Source organism: Notolepis coatsorum, assembly GCF_963971535.1.
Source record: "Notolepis coatsorum genome assembly, chromosome: 18".
NCBI classification, from domain to species: domain Eukaryota; kingdom Metazoa; phylum Chordata; class Actinopteri; order Aulopiformes; family Paralepididae; genus Notolepis; species Notolepis coatsorum.
The window spans coordinates 99,454,400-99,473,158 of record NC_140182.1 but is presented as its reverse complement, the minus strand read 5'-3'; the positions used below and the strand labels follow the sequence as shown (position 1 = coordinate 99,473,158).

The 18,759-nt window shown below is 43.6% G+C and overlaps 1 protein-coding gene across 1 annotated transcript in view; it reads right to left on the bottom strand.

Annotated features, from left to right (window-relative positions):
• kif21a (kinesin family member 21A) overlaps positions 1–18,759 on the bottom strand; it is a 130,039-nt gene that overhangs the window by 45,826 nt on the left and 65,454 nt on the right. The window contains exons 6-14 of the mRNA XM_084334869.1: positions 15,572–15,742; positions 13,599–13,714; positions 12,978–13,173; positions 10,617–10,806; positions 9,580–9,646; positions 6,814–7,011; positions 2,591–2,678; positions 2,376–2,496; positions 377–565 (exon numbers count right to left, since the gene is read on the bottom strand). Of these exons, the coding sequence (XP_084190995.1) occupies positions 377–565; positions 2,376–2,496; positions 2,591–2,678; positions 6,814–7,011; positions 9,580–9,646; positions 10,617–10,806; positions 12,978–13,173; positions 13,599–13,714; positions 15,572–15,742 (1,336 nt within the window). The remainder of the gene's footprint in view (positions 1–376; positions 566–2,375; positions 2,497–2,590; positions 2,679–6,813; positions 7,012–9,579; positions 9,647–10,616; positions 10,807–12,977; positions 13,174–13,598; positions 13,715–15,571; positions 15,743–18,759) is intronic.

Sequence of the window (18,759 nt, the reverse complement as noted above, 5' to 3'; positions counted from 1 at the left end):
GATTCTTTGAGGTGCAGGTCAAACCAGGTCACAGCTTATTTCGCAGGAGATTTTTTTTAATCTTTAATTTTTTTCATACTATTCACATTGTCAGTTGACTTGATACAGTTTAATTTGGTTCCTGTACTGTAACTAGGGTATTAATTAACAAAGTAAAAAAAAAAGAAAAGATTATTATTATCTTTTTAATTTTTTTTTTTATCGAAATTAAGAATTGAAATGCAAATATGTTACTGGACGTTAGGAACCGGTTCCTATTAGAACCGGTTCTCGGTGCCCAACCCTACTCAAGAGACATGCAACATCCACACGCTACAGCACCCATCGTAAAACCCCTTCCCCATCCCTTCCAGAAAATGCCCCCCCCTGGTCTCACCCATGTTCTGAAGGACGCGGTCTCTCTCCAGCTGGGTGTCTCGGATCTTACTCTGCAGCATCATCAGCTTCTGTTCGTACTGCTGCTTGAGGGTGTGCAGGCGGCGCTGGCTGTTCTCCAGCTCGTCTATCAGCTTCTGCTTGATGGCGATCTCACAGGTGATGTTGGCCAGGTCAGCCTGGAAGTTCTCTGGTGGGAACAAACAGATGGATTCATACTAATCAGGGGGTGTAGAGGACAGTGAAATCAGTTTTAACACGTTTCATCAACTCAGTTTAGACACGTTTTTCCTTTTTTGTGAAAGAGAGCCTGCCTAACTTTATAAACTAGTATCAACCTTAACACTTTGCATGCCACGCCCGAGATTTCTCGGGTTTACCCCCCGCGGGTTGAATGCCCATCACGAGAATATTCGTTTTATTCGTTTTATTTTTTTTATTAGCGATCTGAAATCATATTGCATCAAGCGAGTCTACCGTTGGAGATCCAGTCACCCCAGGCGCTCAGATGTGAAAAAAACGCCCCCTATCGTCTCCCAGATGGTAAATCACCCTTTTGGATTGGACTCAATGAAAATTGGGAAAAACCCGCACTCCACATTTTACTTCTCACTCATGTAACCGGGGTCTACCAGAGTTCACTCTGGAGCCTCGGAGCCGCGGGGAATATGTGTTTTACTGTATACACGATGGATCAATCAAATGAGCGATTTTTTAGAATGGCGATCAGGAATTGGAATAATCCATTTGGATACCATCTGATCTCAGGTAAGGAATCTATGTTATCAGTATTAGGATAATCAGACCCGTTTTCACGGATATATAAGCTTTTATGTGATTATGGTGATAGGCTGTTTGACTCTGCTCGCGGTCAGGAAATAGGAGAATCGATTTTCAACTGGCGGCACGAGCGTGCATGCGTACACATAATATACTATCGATCATCTAGCGTTTATTTGAAAACGATTAATAAATAGGCCAAAAAATTATGAATATTCCAGTAAAAGGCAATTATCATAGAATGTGTTGTTTTTTCCGTGAAAACGAGTGATTTTCAAAATGCTAGAAAACGGAAATGAAGCGATAAAAAAACAATCTGCCATGACATTGTTGACTGGAAAATGAGTCTTTGATAAGCGACGGGCAGATTAGAGACATAGCCATAATTTAAAACATAGATTAGGCGATATTAACGTTAACATTGGAGTGGATGTGGGCATTCAAGGGACTAATAAGAAATTACACTTGGGCAGTGAAAGTGTTAAAGGGACACACCAACTTTTTGGGAAATTTGCTTTATACCGTCTTCTCCAGAGACAGACAAGAAGATAAATACCAGTTTCCTCTCTGTGCGTTCAGTAGAAAGCGATCTGGCTACATGTTAGCCTAGCTTAGCACAATGAATGGAAGCGGACATGACCGGTTAACCTAGGCATTGTCCAACTAACACCTCTCCCGAAGGCTAACCGGTCATATCTGCTTCCATTTATTGTGCTAAGCTAGGCTAACATGCAGCCAGATAGCTTTCTACTGAACGCAGAGAGGAAACTGGTATCCATCTTCTTGTCTCTCTCTGGAGAAGACGATGAGCTAATTTCCCAACATGTTGGCGTGTTCTTTTAAGGCCAAAAACACACTTCCAGGTTGGTTCTTTATCTGTGCTGGTTGCGAGCGTTCCGTGCAACCTTTTTGCTAATCTCTACTCCACGCGAGAGCAAGGCAGGTGGGCCAAGCTCAGGCCCCGGGCCCTCTTGAGGACCATGTGCCCACCGGCGTGACACGCCACTTTGCAAGATTCTAGCGGCTCCCTTGCTAAACAAACGTTGACTGCAGTTTTGATAGGGTTAGGGACGGCCTTTACTCTTGGCTACATTTGAGATAGAAATGCAACATCACTTAATACGGACTATATTGATCTATTTGTGACGTGAAATAAATTAAAATGTTCAGGCTAACCCAGACCCTAAGGACAGACGGGTGAAACTGTACACTGACTGTACCTTTCTCATCCAGCTCAGAGTCCGAATCATCAGAGCTTTCCTCCACGTCCATCTCCTCTTCATCCTCGTCCTCCTCTTCCTCCTCCCCCCCTTCCTCGTGGTCGCTGCTTTCCTGCACCTCCTGCAAGACCGTTAATCCAAATCATCCAACAACTGTGAACGTGTTTATTTCTGCGATCCAGGTGAGACTGAGCAACACAGGCTGTCAATCATACCATCTCAGCGTCGTCATTGGCTCCTTCCATCATCTCTTTCTCTGACCCCTTGTCTTGGTCGTTGTCAGGGACCTCCTCTTTGATAGCACTAGAAGATTTACATATGAGAGTAAAAAATATTACTATTATTATTTATTGTTTAACTTTTGTGTTTGTATGTTTTTTTTATTATTATACATTAATTTACTATGTTAAGCACTTTATAGCTTTGCTTAGAATGTTTTTATAAAGATTTTACTGTGTTCCATCCTTGTGAAGCACTTTTTAACTTTGTTTAGAAAGATGCTATACAAATAAAGTTTAATATTATTATCATTAACCACATAACGTGCACTGGGACGTATACATTCTCACGAGCACTTGCATGCAAGTCACGGCACTTTGTGAGCATCTAGCGGCTCGGGCTGCATTTTTCGCCAAACATATAATATACCGGTCAAAAGATCCATTTGTTGCCGTTCGAATGCCACCGCACTCAACCAAATCCGTGCCTCGGTTCTCGAGCTACATGACAATATGCAAGCGTCTTTTTTTACGCGCCGTGCATCAGATGACCACCCCGGACTCCAGATGCTCCAGAACTGTCAATCATCCGTAGCCAACGAGTGTACGTTTCCAACAATATATATCGGCGTGCGAATAAGGGAACTAGGTGAAAGTTGACGAGCGAAAACCAGAAGTAGTGATTCAGACTTCAGAACACACAGCGGTGGATGAGGAAATGGATTTTGGATTATTTTTTTGTCGTCTCTTTTACCGGGACGTCTCTCAAAGACCCATTTCTGAACGGATTTTTATCAAATTTGGACCTGTACTACGTAAGACTTCAGGCTATGGAACCGCTGTGTTTTCCAGCTTATACCTCTATGCTGGAATATTGGAATATGGAATCTTGCAGTTGCAACCACTACAGAAAAATGTGGGTACACAAGTTCAACTCAAGTTCAGACCTCTGTTACTCTATTTCATTAGCTATTCCTTTTTTTGCATTAGTAACTTCAGAATGTTATCTTTCAAAAGAGACCAGGCTCATGCATGTGCTATAAGTATAAAGTATAAAGCTAATCTTTGCACACAAATAAATGCAGTCCTCAAGTAAAAAAAAAACGTTTCTGGGTGCCTGTTAAGAGGTTAAAACAAAAACTACAATATATTTTTCCTAAAATACATGGTAATCTCAAAGGGTTTGCCTAATGGTACACTGCAAAACAAAAGTAAACTCCTGGTAAACTTGTAATCTTTTACATTATACTATACACAAAGCATGTAAAGCCCTCTTAATACACTCATAGACAATGAATAAAATGTATTATTATTTAGGAAGCAATTTATGTAGATGAATACCTAAAAAGCCTGACTCAATTACAGTTAACAGAAGCGGGATGCATCTTGTAAGAATCTGAATAAAGTCCCAAAGCAAAAAAGCATGACAGTTGTATGCAGTCACAACGTAGAATTGGTGAACTCTATTGTGTTGGATAAACACTTTATAAACACTTTATCCAACCCAAGAGTGTTAGCGAGGACTTAGGTGGTGTATTGCACAACACCATCTAGACAGGCTAACTAATGGTGGGGGGGAAAGAGATTAATACAGGGAAAAGAAAAAGGGTAGTTACCATACCATGTCATTATTCAACACATCGTGTACAAATAGTCTAAAATACTCATAACTCATAGGTCGTCAGATTAGTGTATGTGCTCGACTTCAAAGACGCGTTCAAAAGGTAATTCGGATGTAAGGAGATTCCACTACTGCGCGTAGGACAGTGTTGTTAGAGGAGACCAAACCGGGACACTTCACACACGTACTGTGCATGTGCTGTACACCAGGTAAGACTCTTATGACAAGTCTGTCCTAGCCTCACATCACATTATGCTCCAAATGCCTATGAGTGTGAGCAGAGCATTAGGGAAGCCCGATTACTTTTACCAACGGATTTCCAGTTCCGCGTTCGCGTTCTGCGATTTGATTGGCCACTGACGTTTCTGGTCGCGCCAATCGTGTGACGCCGGTTTCTATCACCGGTTAAGCTTAGGCACTCTTTCGAAGTTGGTTAAGGTTAGAGTTTGTCTTAGAGCAGGGCGATAGAACACCAGCCCCGATTCCAAACTCTAACCTTAACCAACTTCGAAAGAGTCGCCTAAGCTTAACCAGTGATAAACTAGGCGTTAGGTAGTTTGCAGGCTGTTAAGAGGCGGAAATGGGCGCGTCACGCGATTGGGCGCACATGTCACATGACCAGAAACGTCAGTGGCCAATCAGATTGCACCAGAAACGTCAGTGGCCAATCAGATCGCAGAACGCGAACCTGGAAATCCGTTGGTAAAAAACTAGACGCATCAGGGCCATTGGGGATGTAGCAGGAAAAGGAGGCGACTGGTCATTGGGTGGGGATGTGAGGTTCACAGACAGTAGCCACTACAGGAGTTCTGAAGGAAGGCTTTGTGAAAGGTTAAAGGGGTGTCGTTTTGGTGTGAGGGGGAGTGCGTCAATCCCAGGTGTGGCAACTACCTGTCAAACCAAAACAAAAAGGTTGAATTAGAGGAAGCGGGGTTGGTGGGGAATGGCGATGAGAGGGGGTGGGGGGGGGGGCAGAAACTGTTGACAAACCTGCCATCCTCCTCAACCTCCACCACCTCCCCCTCCTCCCTGTCCCTCTCCTCCAACAGTTGCTGGAGTCTTCAGGGAGGGGTAAAGGGTCAAAGGGCAGAAGGAAGGAACAATGGAAGGAACAACAGTCAGAGGGAGAAATGCAGCCGTCGAGATTACTACTCCCGCATTTCACTGTATGCTTGTATGCCATGACAAATAAAACTCTTGACTTGACTCACCTTGAACATTATTTATAGGCCACAAAATGTACGTGCTAGTGTCTGAGTACAGAATAGTCAAATGTATGTACAAATATATCCACGTACCAAAAGTATCCCGTACAAAAAAAAGTATCATGGTAGTTTGAAGGTAATTTCAGTTTTACCACCGTACCGGCCATCGTATAAATACTTTACCATAGGTAAAGGTTATGTATCGTCATGGTACCACTTTTGTACTTAAATAATACCATGGTATAATCCAATTTAAACCATGATACCAATGGTAATATCAAGGTATTTACATTATTAGAAATGATGGAAATGCCACGGCACTTTTTAGAAAATACCAGAATACATTTAGTATGGACATAACTTCATAGGTAGATACGAACGTTTCCAATATTCAATGTAAAACTGTTTCAATTCATTATAATTATAATGTCTTTAGGAAAATATTGAATGCATTGTAACCCTCAGACAGGGGCCTTCTGGTTCTATCTAGAGATGAACAACAAAAGGCGATCCGGCTCCTGCCATCAGGCGCCCTGGACTGTGGAACGGCTCGCCTGAGGAAATGAGGCTGGCTAAAACAGGTCTACCTTTTAAATCATAGTTCAAACCGTATTTCTATGTGATATTTTAAATACACTTGTTTCTAGACATGTCTTCTGAAGTGCTTTTGAGTTACGATCCGTTTCTGATTTTATGACCCGCTTGCTTTGATTTATGACCTCTTTTTGACTTATTGCAGGGACTTTTGTTCCCCAGCTGATGACTGGAAGACTGTCTTCAAGGCAGTCAACTGCGGTTCTAGCCAATTCTGTGCTCAGCCAATCACGACACAAGGCTGTCTGGAAGCTATGTATCTACTCATACTGTACCTAACTGCCTAGAAGGCTCAATACATCATTGGCTGGAAAACATGGCTCATGGTTGGCTGAGTGCAGAATACGCTAGCCTTGAAGACAGTGCTCTCCTTCCTTCCAGTCATCAAGTCAGGGACCAGACCTCACTTATCTGCAGCTTTAATAGAGCTAAAAAAAAAAAGAAACAGGTCAGCGATAGGATTTCATTCCAGGGACCTCCATCTGAGAAGATATGTGTTGTTAGATGTGAATTAGTCCAGAATTCCATAACTGTCTATACTTTAGGTGTGGATAACAGAGGAGAGAGTGAAACCTACGATCAGAATTGTTATTCTTATACATTCTCTCATTGGACTAACTTATTGTGAATAAGACTTTAGAGAAAGTAAACTATTCCCCATTTTTCGGGGGACCCCTGGAACACTCTCAAGGACCCCCCCGGGGGTCCCAGACCCCACTCTGAGAAGCACATCAGTGGCCTACAGGCCCGACTCCATCCATATCACATTATTTGTTCTGAGACAATCTCTCTCTTTTCACCTCTTCTTCTTCTTTTTCTCCCTCTTCTTGAGCTTCTCCAGGTCTTTCTTGGCGAGCTCGATGATGTCCGCCGTCTCCTTCTCCGGAGCCATGCTGGAGAAGGAGCCTGGTCCTCCGTAGAAGGACTGGCGGGTGGAGGCGCGGGACAGGTTCTTACGCAGGTTCTCGTTCATGGCCTCGCTCTCCAGGAGTTTGGCTCTATAAAAAAAAAAAAAAAATAAAAAAAAAACATCAAGAATGGTATTTCAATGAAAATTCTTTCTTCAGTTCTACATCACCGTCTTGGATCCTAGTTTTGATTCCTGTGCAGATTGAAGCACTACAATTCTGTAAACTACTAACGAGTCGTCACAGTCAACCAGCACCTGCTAGAACCAGCTCAGCTGGTTAGTTTGGCCGCCTGTGGCTCCTATGGTCCCAGGTTCAAATCCACTCGGTTACATTTCTTATTTGGGTACTACTATACTATACAATACTATTCGTAAGCAGTGGGCCAATACTTGTGTTTGTGTTTTGTGGGATAATTGGGTTTACTTTAAATATATTGTTTTTTTATTCAACATGTTTCTCTAGTAGTGGTGATGATGTGGTGACCAAACACAAAGTAAACGCTTGTAAAGTGCTACATGTTTAACACTTTGAATGCCACGAGGTGGCGCCAGAGGTAGCGCTTCAATGCCACCATCGGCGCCAATGTTACGCTTAATATCGCCTAATCTATGTTTTAAATTATGTGTCTAATCTGCCCGTCGCTTATCAAAGAATCCTTTTCCAGTCAGTGCTGTCAAGGCAGATTGGTTTTTTATCGCTTCATTTCCGTTTGAGAGCATTTTGAAAAGCACCCGTTTTGAGGTAAAAAACTGTTCATTCTGGACCATTCTATGATAATCGTCTTTTACTGGAATATTCCAGAACGTTGATATTTGTCGGCCTATTTATGAATCGTTTTCAAATAAACGCTAGATGATCAATATTATACGTGCACGCACGCACATTCGAGCCGCGCACGGATAATCGCCGTGTTCATTTCCTCTTGGACTTTTACAGTGAAACCGATAGAGCCCATTTCACAAAACAGCCTATATCTTCATAAAAATGTGTCTGATTATCCTAACACTGATAACATAGATTCCTTACCTGACATCAGATGGTATCCAACTGGTATATTCCAATTCCTGATCACCATTCGAAAAAATCGATAAGTGTATGGATCCAACGTGTGTACAGTGCAGTACATGATTCCGCGGGTCTCAGAGGCTCCAGAATGAACTCTGATAACCCCGGCTGCATCAGTGGACTGGAAAATGTGGAGTACAGGATTTTTTTCCCCATCCATTTTCATTGAGCCCATTCCAAAATCCCTTATGTCATCTGGGAGACGATAGGGGGCGCTTTCTTCCACATCTGATCGCCGGCGGCGCTCGGGTATACTAGGGTAGGCTCGCGTGATGCAATATGATTTCAGATCGCTAAAAAAAAAAAAAAAACTGGCTTTCAACATAACTATCGGAAACCCGAGATATCTTGTGAGTGGCAGTGAAAGTGTTAAGGATGTCTTTTAATGTGTGCAATCTCTTGCAATCTCAACTGTCCAAGTTTTAAACTGTGTGGGTATCAAACATGAAAGAAAGACTGTCATCAGGTTTTAAACTGTGTGTGTATCAAACATGAAAGAAAGACTGTCATCAGGTTTTAAACTGTGTGGGTATCAAGGAGGGGGGAAAGACTGTCAGGTTTTAAACTGTGTGTGTATCAAACATGAAAGAAAGACTGTCAGGTTTTAAACTGTGTGTGTATCAAACATGAAAGAAAGACTGTCAGGTTTTAAACTGTGTGGGTATCAAGGAGGGGGGAAAGACTGTCAGGTTTTAAACTGTGTGTGTATCAAACATGAACGAAAGACTGTCAGGTTTTAAACTGTGTGGGTATCAAACATGAAAGAAAGACTGTCAGGTTTTAAACTGTGTGTGTATCAAACATGAAAGTAAGACAGTCAGGTTTTAAACTGTGTGGGTATCAAACATGAAAGAAAGACTGCCAGGTTTTAAACTGTGTGGGTATCAAACATGAAAGAAAGACTGTCAGGTTTTAAACTGTGTGGGTATCAAACATGAAAGTAAGACAGTCAGGTTTTAAACTGTGTGGGTATCAAACATGAAAGAAAGACTGTCAGGTTTTAAACTGTGTGGGTATCAAACATGAAAGAAAGACTGTCAGGTTTTAAACTGTGTGTGTATCAAACATGAAAGAAAGACTGTCAGGTTTTAAACTGTGTGGGTATCAAACATGAAAGAAAGACTGTCAGGTTTTAAACTGTGTGGGTATCAAACAGGAAGAAAGACTGAACTCTGATTCAATATTTGTATTGTTATTACCTGCATTGCTTTTATTCCTTTTCTTATTCTCCGCATAGCTTTTAGTCTATTTTATATATTTACTGCTGTGAAGCACTTTGGGCTGCAATTCTTGTATGAACGGTGCTATACAAATAAAGTATAGCTTTACTTTTATTATAATTATTATTACCTGTGTGTTATTACAATAAGGGCATGTTAGAATCCAGAATTACAGGCAGATCTACATGTATGTATCTCCCCAGATAATAAGTTGGACCTCACACGATACAGCACGGTGCAAGGAGGACAAGCTGGTAGTTCACAGTATACACATTGTTTTCACGTTTTTGCATTTCATACAACCAAACAATTTACAGTATGTTATTCCATATTTTAAAACACTGTAATTGACAGTCAGGTGTGTTTTTACCTGAGTTCCTCAATCTCTTTGATGTATCCCTGGATCATGTTCCCAATCACTTCACTCCCTCCTTCACCTGGGAGACGTGCAAGAGATGGAATTACACTTGCATGGTAAACTCCTGTACATTTACATTAAGTTTACATGCACAGCAGCACAGGTATGTACACTCAGACACACACACTTTATTAATCTTCACATAACTTACAAACATCCAAGGGACGAAGGGATGAATCATTGTAAATTAAATCAAGTATTTTTTATTTTATTTTTTAACTTTTTCTCCCCATTTTCTATTTTTCTCCCGTCCCCAATTTCGTATTGTCCAATTCTACCCTCCCCTGTCTCGAACGCTGTTAGGCCATGCCTCCCACAAGCCGGCTGCAATGTGGATGAAGCCTTGCATCACGTGTCCCCTCCGGTACTCGAGGAGGCAGCCGTCGCATCTTTTCACCTGTACAGCGCGATCTCTCAGCGGCGAGGGTCTGCGTGGGAAGGACACGCCGCCCCCGTCGCTTTCTGATTCTACTGCGCAGGCACACCAACCGACCTGTAGGAGTCGCTGTCCACAACGTCCGATCCCCACCCACCAGCTTCCCACCCCCTAACACTGCCAATTGTATTAGTATGAACGACCAGCCAAGCCGGTAGCAATGCCGAGAGCTGGGCTCGAACCCAGCGTCTCCTGCGTTGGTGGCGAGCGCCTTGCCCACTGCGCCACTTAGCCGCCCTAAATCAAGTATTCTTAAATACTAAATCAAATATTCATGCAATATTCAAATATTCAGTTCCAACCACATCAGGCAGGCAACACAACAACACACATGGTTTGCTTCAGGGATATAAAAAGCAATGTCTCTTCCACCCAGCGAGACTATACACACACACACACACCACCCACTCCAAGCGCTTTTAAGAAAAATTAAATGGGCAGTTTATCACCACACACACACCCACCCCCACCCACCCCCACCCACACACACACACACACACCTATGTGTCAGATCACCCCTGCAGCCATCCTCCCAGTCCAACCCACACTCTACCTGCCCTGGCCAGGGCCTGGTTGGCCTGGTCACTGAGGACCTGGGTGAGCCTGACCCTCTGGGCGTCGATGGTCTCCTGCATGGCCTTCACCCTCACCCTCAGGTTGCTGCTCTCCGTCTGCAGCATGGCGTTCTCATGGAACATGTCACTGATGCTCTCCATGCCATCCTCGCCCACCAAGCGCTTCCCCTAAAGAGAAGAGAAGAGAGTGGGGATAAGAATGACAGAGAGGACATTTTTCTATACCAGACAGACCTGAGACGGTTTAGTGGTTAAGACCCATTGCCTGAAATGTTACCCTGTTGGCCTGGGATTGAATCTCACCAGAACCTTCTCTCCAGAGTTTCCCCACTTCCCTGTCTCCCTCTCGGTCTCAATAAAGAACCTTCTTTCCTGTGTCTCCCTCTCAGCCGTCCTATTGTCTCAATACAGAACCTTCTCTCCTGTGTCTCCCTCTCAGCCTTCCTACTGTCTCAGTAAAGAACATTCTATCCTGTGTCTCCCTCTCAGCCTCCATACTGTCTCAATAAAGAACCTTCTCTCCTGTGTCTCCCTCTCAGCCTCCCTACTGTCTCAATAAAGAACCTTCTCTCCTGTGTCTCCCTCTCAGCCTTCCTACTGTCTCAATACAGAACCTTCTCTCCTGTGTCTCCCTCTCAGCCTTCCTACTGTCTCAGTAAAGAACATTATATCCTGTGTCTCCCTCTCAGCCTTCCTACTGTCTCAATAAAGAACCTTCTCTCCTGTGTCTCCCTCTCAGCCTTCCTACTGTCTCAATAAAGAACCTTCCCTCCTGTGTCTCCCTCTCAGCCGTCCTACTGTCTCAATAAAGAACCTTCTCTCCTGTGTCTCCCTCTCAGCCGTCCTACTGTCTCAATAAAGAACATTATATCCTGTGTCTCCCTCTCAGCCTTCCTACTGTCTCAATAAAGAACCTTCTCTCCTGTGTCTCCTCTCCTCTGTCTCCCTCTCAGCCTCCATACTGTCTCAATAAAGAACCTTCTCTCCTGTGTCTCCCTCTCAGCCTCCCTACTGTCTCAATAAAGAACCTTCTCTCCTGTGTCTCCCTCTCAGCCTTCCTACTGTCTCAATAAAGAACCTTCTCTCCCGTGTCTCCCTCTCAGCCTTCCTACTGTCTCAATAAAGAACATTCTCTCCTGTGTCTCCCTCTCAGCCTTCCTACTGTCTCAATAAAGAACATTCTCTCCTGTGTCTCCCTCTCAGCCTTCCTACTGTCTCAATAAAGAACATTCTCTCCTGTGTCTCCCTCTCAGCCTTCCTACTGTCTCAATAAAGAACCTTCCCTCCTGTGTCTCCCTCTCAGCCGTCCTACTGTCTCAATAAAGAACCTTCTCTCCTGTGTCTCCCTCTCAGCCGTCCTACTGTCTCAATAAAGAACATTCTCTCCTGTGTCTCCCTCTCAGCCGTCCTACTGTCTCAATAAAGAACCTTCTCTTCCGTGTCTCCCTCTCAGCCTTCCTACTGTCTCAATAAAGAACCTTCTCTCCCGTGTCTCCCTCTCAGCCGTCCTACTGTCTCAATAAAGAACATTCTCTCCTGTGTCTCCCTCTCAGCCTCCCTACTGTCTCAATAAAGAACATTCTCTCCTGTGTCTCCCTCTCAGCCTCCCTACTGTCTCAATACAGAACCTTCTCTCCTGTGTCTCCCTCTCAGCCTTCCTACTGTCTCAGTAAAGAACCTTCTCTCCTGTGTCTCCCTCTCAGCCTCCATACTGTCTCAATAAAGAACCTTCTCTCCTGTGTCTCCCTCTCAGCCTCCCTACTGTCTCAATAAAGAACCTTCTCTCCTGTGTCTCCCTCTCAGCCGTCCTACTGTCTCAATAAAGAACCTTCTCTCCTGTGTCTCCCTCTCAGCCTTCCTACTGTCTCAATAAAGAACATTCTCTCCTGTGTCTCCCTCTCAGCCGTCCTACCGTCTCAATAAAGAACCTTCTCTCCTGTGTCTCCCTCTCAGCCGTCCTACTGTCTCAATAAAGAACATTCTCTCCCGTGTCTCCCTCTCAGCCGTCCTACGGTCTCAATAAAGAACCTTCTCTCCTGTGTCTCCCTCTCAGCCGTCCTACCGTCTCAATAAAGAACATTCTCTCCAGGGTCAAATTTGTGTTAATTTTGAAACAGAAAAGTTTAGAGGGTGAACTTTTGGAACTGACAGATACGTTACCATCCACAAAGTTGGCACCATTACGTTAGGTTCTATTGATTTTGATAAACAAACGGACAGCAATACCTTCCGTCAAATCTTTATCCGTTCAGTGGCAGATCAATGCAGCCACAGCCTTGATCTCGTATCTCCATCCCTCTCTTATACCCCCCCCCCTGCCAGTCCCACCCCTCCCTCACCGCTTTGTACTCCATCAGCTCAATCTGCAGCCGAGCGATCTCCATCCTCAGAGTGCTGATCTGCTGGCTGGCCTTGTCCTGGTTCACCATCACCTTGTTCTTGATGTTTCTGGCCCGGTTGGCGTACTTCAGAGTGTTCAGCGTCTCCATGAAGTCGCGGTCGGAGGGGCTGATGCAGGCGATCATCACTGTCTGGCTGGGTGGTGGAGGAGGGAGGGGGAGTTCTCAGTTTATGGGGGTTTTACAGTTTGAGATCGTATTGGCTTTCCTTTTTCTCTTTTTAAAGTATAAGTTATGATCCGTAAAAAATAATGGAAGGTCCAAGGCAGTCATGCGGATTCGTTTATAAAAAGTGTAGGGTTGAAATAAAATAAAAAGTATATATACTAAAAGTAAAAGTAAAATACTCAGAATCAGTATGGGCAGTAAAACTCCGAACATCCCTAGTTTCCAATAGCTTTGTTACTTGCTGTAATGACTTTGTTCCCTGGGCTACAAAAGATACAGTATATTAAAGGATAACTCTACCATTGTTGATATGTGGATCCTATGCCATTCTTGCCTTGATGTGTTCATTCATACTATGTACCAATGAATCACTTGGGTGTGTCTGAAACCAACCTGTTTCCTCCTAAGGAGTCCTGTAGAAGGCGGGTGAGTTTAGAATCTCTGTAAGGCACATGAGAGGACCTCTTGCTCCTGTCTCCCAGAGCACTGATCACATTCCCCAGAGCAAGCTGAGGGGGAGACAAGAGAAACATGGCAACCATTTAAATACTTAGTATCTTTTTACTGTAACACCTTAAATAATATTTTTCAAATGTATATCGGTGAATATTAAGAAGTGGACCAGAGCCGGCTCAGTTGAATGGGATTTTGTCCCATTGTTTAATATATATATTGTAATTTATTTATATTATTATTAGTGCTGTCAATAGATAAAAACAATTAACTAATCAATCTCACAATTTTCTGTAATTAATCTAGATTAATCTAGATTAAAAATAGCATTTTTCTACGTAAAACCGAAGCTTGTAACAGATATTTACTTGAGTAAAATCATGGAATTAATGTAAAATCAACACAAAGAAAATATATTTAGATTCAAAGACTATTTTAATAGCTTTCTTTGAATACAGTTTCTCTCATGTGAAATACAAATGTTCAACAAAACCATCAACATTGACTCAGCTAGACCTCTCTTACATCCGCGGCGCTAAAATTGAAGATTTTTCACTCCATAGATTAATCTAGATTAATTTATTTGAATGCTTTAAATAATTTAAATTAATCTCCAAAGTTAAAGCATTAATTTTGACAGCCCTAATTATTATATATAATAGTTTTAAATGCAACCCATTTGAATCTCAAGGTGGTTGTATGCATCCAGCAGGCTGTCATTTAAAGTATTATGTGCTGTGATTCCATATGTTATGATATAGTTCCCATGAATGCATCTTTAACATTCAAAATTGTGGCGCAAAATACAACCCTGGTAACTTTAAATGACAGCCTGTTGGATGAGTATAATCTTAAATGACAGCCTGCTCGATTAGTATAATCTTAAATGACAGTCTGCTAGATTAGTATAATCTTAAATGACAGTCTGCTCGATTAGTATAATCTTAAATGACAGTCTGCTAGATGAGTATAATATTAAATGACAGTCTGCTGGATGAGAATAATCTTAAATGACAGCCTGCTAGATGAGTATAATCTTAAATGACAGTCTGCTGGATGAGAATAATCTTAAATGACAGCCTGCTAGATTAGTATAATCTTAAATGACAGTCTGCTAGATTAGTATAATATTAAATGACAGTCTGCTAGATGAGTATAATCTTAAATGACAGTCTGCTAGATGAGTATAATATTAAATGACAGTCTGCTAGATGAGTATAATCTTAAATGACAGTCTGCTAGATGAGTATAATCTTAAATGACAGTCTGCTGGATGAGAATAATCTTAAATGACAGCCTGCTAGATTAGTATAATCTTAAATGACAGTCTGCTAGATTAGTATAATATTAAATGACAGTCTGCTAGACGAGTATAATCTTAAATGACAGTCTGCTGGATGAGAATAATCTTAAATGACAGTCTGCTAGATTAGTATAATCTTAAATGACAGTCTGCTAGATTAGTATAATCTTAAATGACAGCCTGCTGGATGAGTATAACTTTAAATGACATCCTGATAGATTAGTATAATCTTAAATGACAGCCTGCTGGATGAGTATAATTTTAAATGACAGTCTGCTAGCTAGATGAGTATAATATTAAATTACATCCTACTATATTAGTATAATCTTAAATGACAGCCTACTATATTAGTATAATCTTAAATGACAGCTTACTAGCATTTCAGGGTAACCTTTGTATTGAAAATACACCTATGGTAAAATTACATTAAACTGAGACTGCTCTCAGTCCACTTTCTGACTTTCACTAACAGTCTCTACACACTGTGGTTAAAGTAGGTCGATAAATACTGCAATTACAGAAGCCAACCACTAGATGGCACTCCTACCCCATGAATTGAATCCTAGTCATTTTAAGAAACGAGACGGGAACCTCTGGGCGAGGTGCTCACCAGTCCACAGTTGATGGAGATGCCCTCCTTGGCTCTCTCTCCCGTCGCCCCGGTTCTCTTCAGCCTCTCGGAACCCGCCAGGTCCACAAAGTGAAACTTGGCGGTCAGAGTCTCAAACTCCTCCAACTCAGAGTTCCCGTTGGAGACCCTGTTGTCCGGCTCATCATCTTGCTGAGAGAATGGAAATAAAAAGCCTGTCAACACTGTGACACTGACACCGTGTTACAACCCTGACATTAGCTGAAATTATTACATTGATTACAGAGATAAATGTGATAATATACAGTGATCTAGATTTCAGGTCATAACGCCCAGCACTAATATGGGTAACACTTAGTTTAAGGCCGTATTAGCTAATGGTTTATAATGTGTTAATGTTTAAATGAGTAAGAGCCATTAGAAGCTATTATAAAAGGCTGATTAGATATTAAGTCTCTACATGAATGAAATTAGAAAGTGTCCCATCATGGCTGTGATCAAATCTATTTATTAATAAAGTGCATTATGAGATGTTATGGTTATGGGTGTTACAAAGGATCAGATTAAACCGAATATATATATTTATTGATTGATATATATTGCATAGTATTTGTATATCGTTTGATATCCCTTGTATATTCCTTGTACATATACACGGAATATCCCTTTAGCCCAGACCATAATATTTCATTCTCCTATTGGACAGCGGTCCACAGGCGCCAGAGCCGTGCCTCCGGAGCCAGGTTCAAAGTCACCGTCAAGACATGTCTGTGCATGCCCGGCCTTGCCCAGGGCTACGAGACAGAGATGAGGTTGGCACTAGTTTGTTCGCCGTGCATATAAATATGGCGCAGGTGAATACAGAAGCACTTAGTCTTAGTCAAAGAGTTACCCAATAAGTTGAAGCCTCACCCACGATACTCCGTGCGGTGAAGTATGGCCTGTTTGGCCCCAAACAGGCCAAAGTCACCGTCAAGACATGTCTGTGCATGCCCGGCCTTGCCCAGGGCTACGAGACAGAGATGAGGTTGGCACTAGTTTGTTCGCCGTGCATATAAATATGGCGCAGGTGAATACAGAAGCACTTAGTCTTAGTCAAAGAGTTACCCAATAAGTTGAAGCCTCACCCACGATACTCCGTGCGGTGAAGTATGGCCTGTTTGGCCCCAAAATAGAGCATTGAGACCGCGTGCAAATTAATAACTGAATTGTCAGAGTTTGGCGCTATACCGTCGAGTGCGACATATTTCTATTAAGTCAGTAATAGTCTATTTGTGTATAGTGTATCGTGCGGCTAAAGTTCTACAGTGACCAGCATCACCAACGCTTCCTCGTATCAGCTAGAGTGCTTATCCAGGCTGGGCTGCTTTCATGGCGCTTTCACCCGAGGAGACCTAGACGAGAACCGTGTGGACATGTACACTGGATTAATCTACCCGACGACTACATAGCCCTTTGCGGCTGGATTATATTTGTTTTGGTCCTGTGATTTATGGAGCGGAGAATCGCCGACGCCTACACGTGTTGGATTTACCCTGTGAGGAGCCAAGTCGAGTCGGCGCCTCAGAGAGCCTGAGGCCGGCTAGCTTTCTTCACTGTGGAGCTACAGTCTACGGAGAACAGCTGTATTCGTCTGTGGATCAAGAGACTATTGCACCATCTCCTGTACTTGGAGTCTCCTTAGTCATCGTTGACCAGACTCTCTACTACCGACAGATCCTCTACCCCTGCTGGCTTACAACCAGGGGGACCCTTCCAGTATCTCCCGCTATATATTACTAGTGTACCATAGATATGATTCCCTGAGATTCAGGTTGTATAATTACCTCCTGCGTAACCAGAGAATGGACATTCATTATTGATTTGCCTACGCACATTCCTTTGCCTTATAAGCGCATCCAAAGTATAATAGAGAAGTATATTATGTACCTTTTGCTGCAATAAATACTTGATTACACCTTGGTTTGGAACCGATTCAATGTGGGAAGTGTTCATCATATTTATATATCATGTACTGTATGGCCAGTAATTAAAGTACATAAAGCGGTAGTGGTTTAATGATACCATACTTATCAATACAGTCAGGGAATTGTACCCCTCAGTTACAATTGGTCCTTCGAGCCGGAGGGTAACTAGTGTAATATTAATATAGTGGTATTAATATTGACATGGCCTATGATGAACACTCCACAAAACGGTTCTCCTAAAGTAGATCGCCCGCAGCGTAGACGGCAGACACCTCAGTACTTAGAGGATTACGTTACCAACATACTACCTAGCTTTCTACAGACGGTAAACGCGGAAAAAGTAGATAGTAAAATTATGTCCGACCCTATCGACCATGCTACCCCGCCAATAGAGGCCCTAGTGGGTTCTAACGTAACTGACCAAGCTCACGGTGGAGACCAGGAGGGACCTGACATGACTTTACCCCCCGCCAAGACCGAAGAAGTAGTCCCCGGAGAGCTCCAGGATAAAGACAGCTCTCCAGGGATGGCACTCTACCCGCTACAAGAAGAGGAGAGCACCCCGGAGATGGATCTCCAGGACTCGCCACAGGAGAACGGATCTCCAACGAGTACTGCCGGGAGCCGATCGCCTCGAACGGCGTCTTCCCCCAGCGAGGCGGACAAGATGCTGGCGCAGGCACTCATCGCCACCCTGGCAGCCTCCACCGAACGCGATCGACTTCAAGCGCAACAGACGCGCGAGCGCGAACATTCTGCAACCGAGCGAGAGCGCTTCCAGGCGCAACAAAGGAGTGAAGACGACCGCATAAGACTGGAGACCAGACGCCTCCAGACGGAAGAGAACATTGAAAGAAGCCGCGCCGATGCACAGCACGCCGCCGCCAATGCACAGCGCGACGTCGCAAATGCACAGCTCCACGCCGCCCATGCCAGCGCCAATGCCCAGCGCGACGCCGCCAACGCACAGCGCGACGCCGCCCAGGCCAGCGCCAATGCACAGCGTGACGCCGCCAATGCCCACCGCGAAGCAGCACGCGACGCAGCCCATGCCCAGCGCGAGGCAGAGCGCGACCGGCTGCAGGCGCAGCTGATGGACAAACTGGTTGCTATGGCGACACCCCCTCTCTCCGCACGGAGCTCCCGGAGATCGTCAAGACAAGGGTCTAGGACGCATTCCCCTACCCGACCAAGCGACCCGGGACCCCGCCAACAGGAGGCTCCTGTCCACGTCTCCGAACC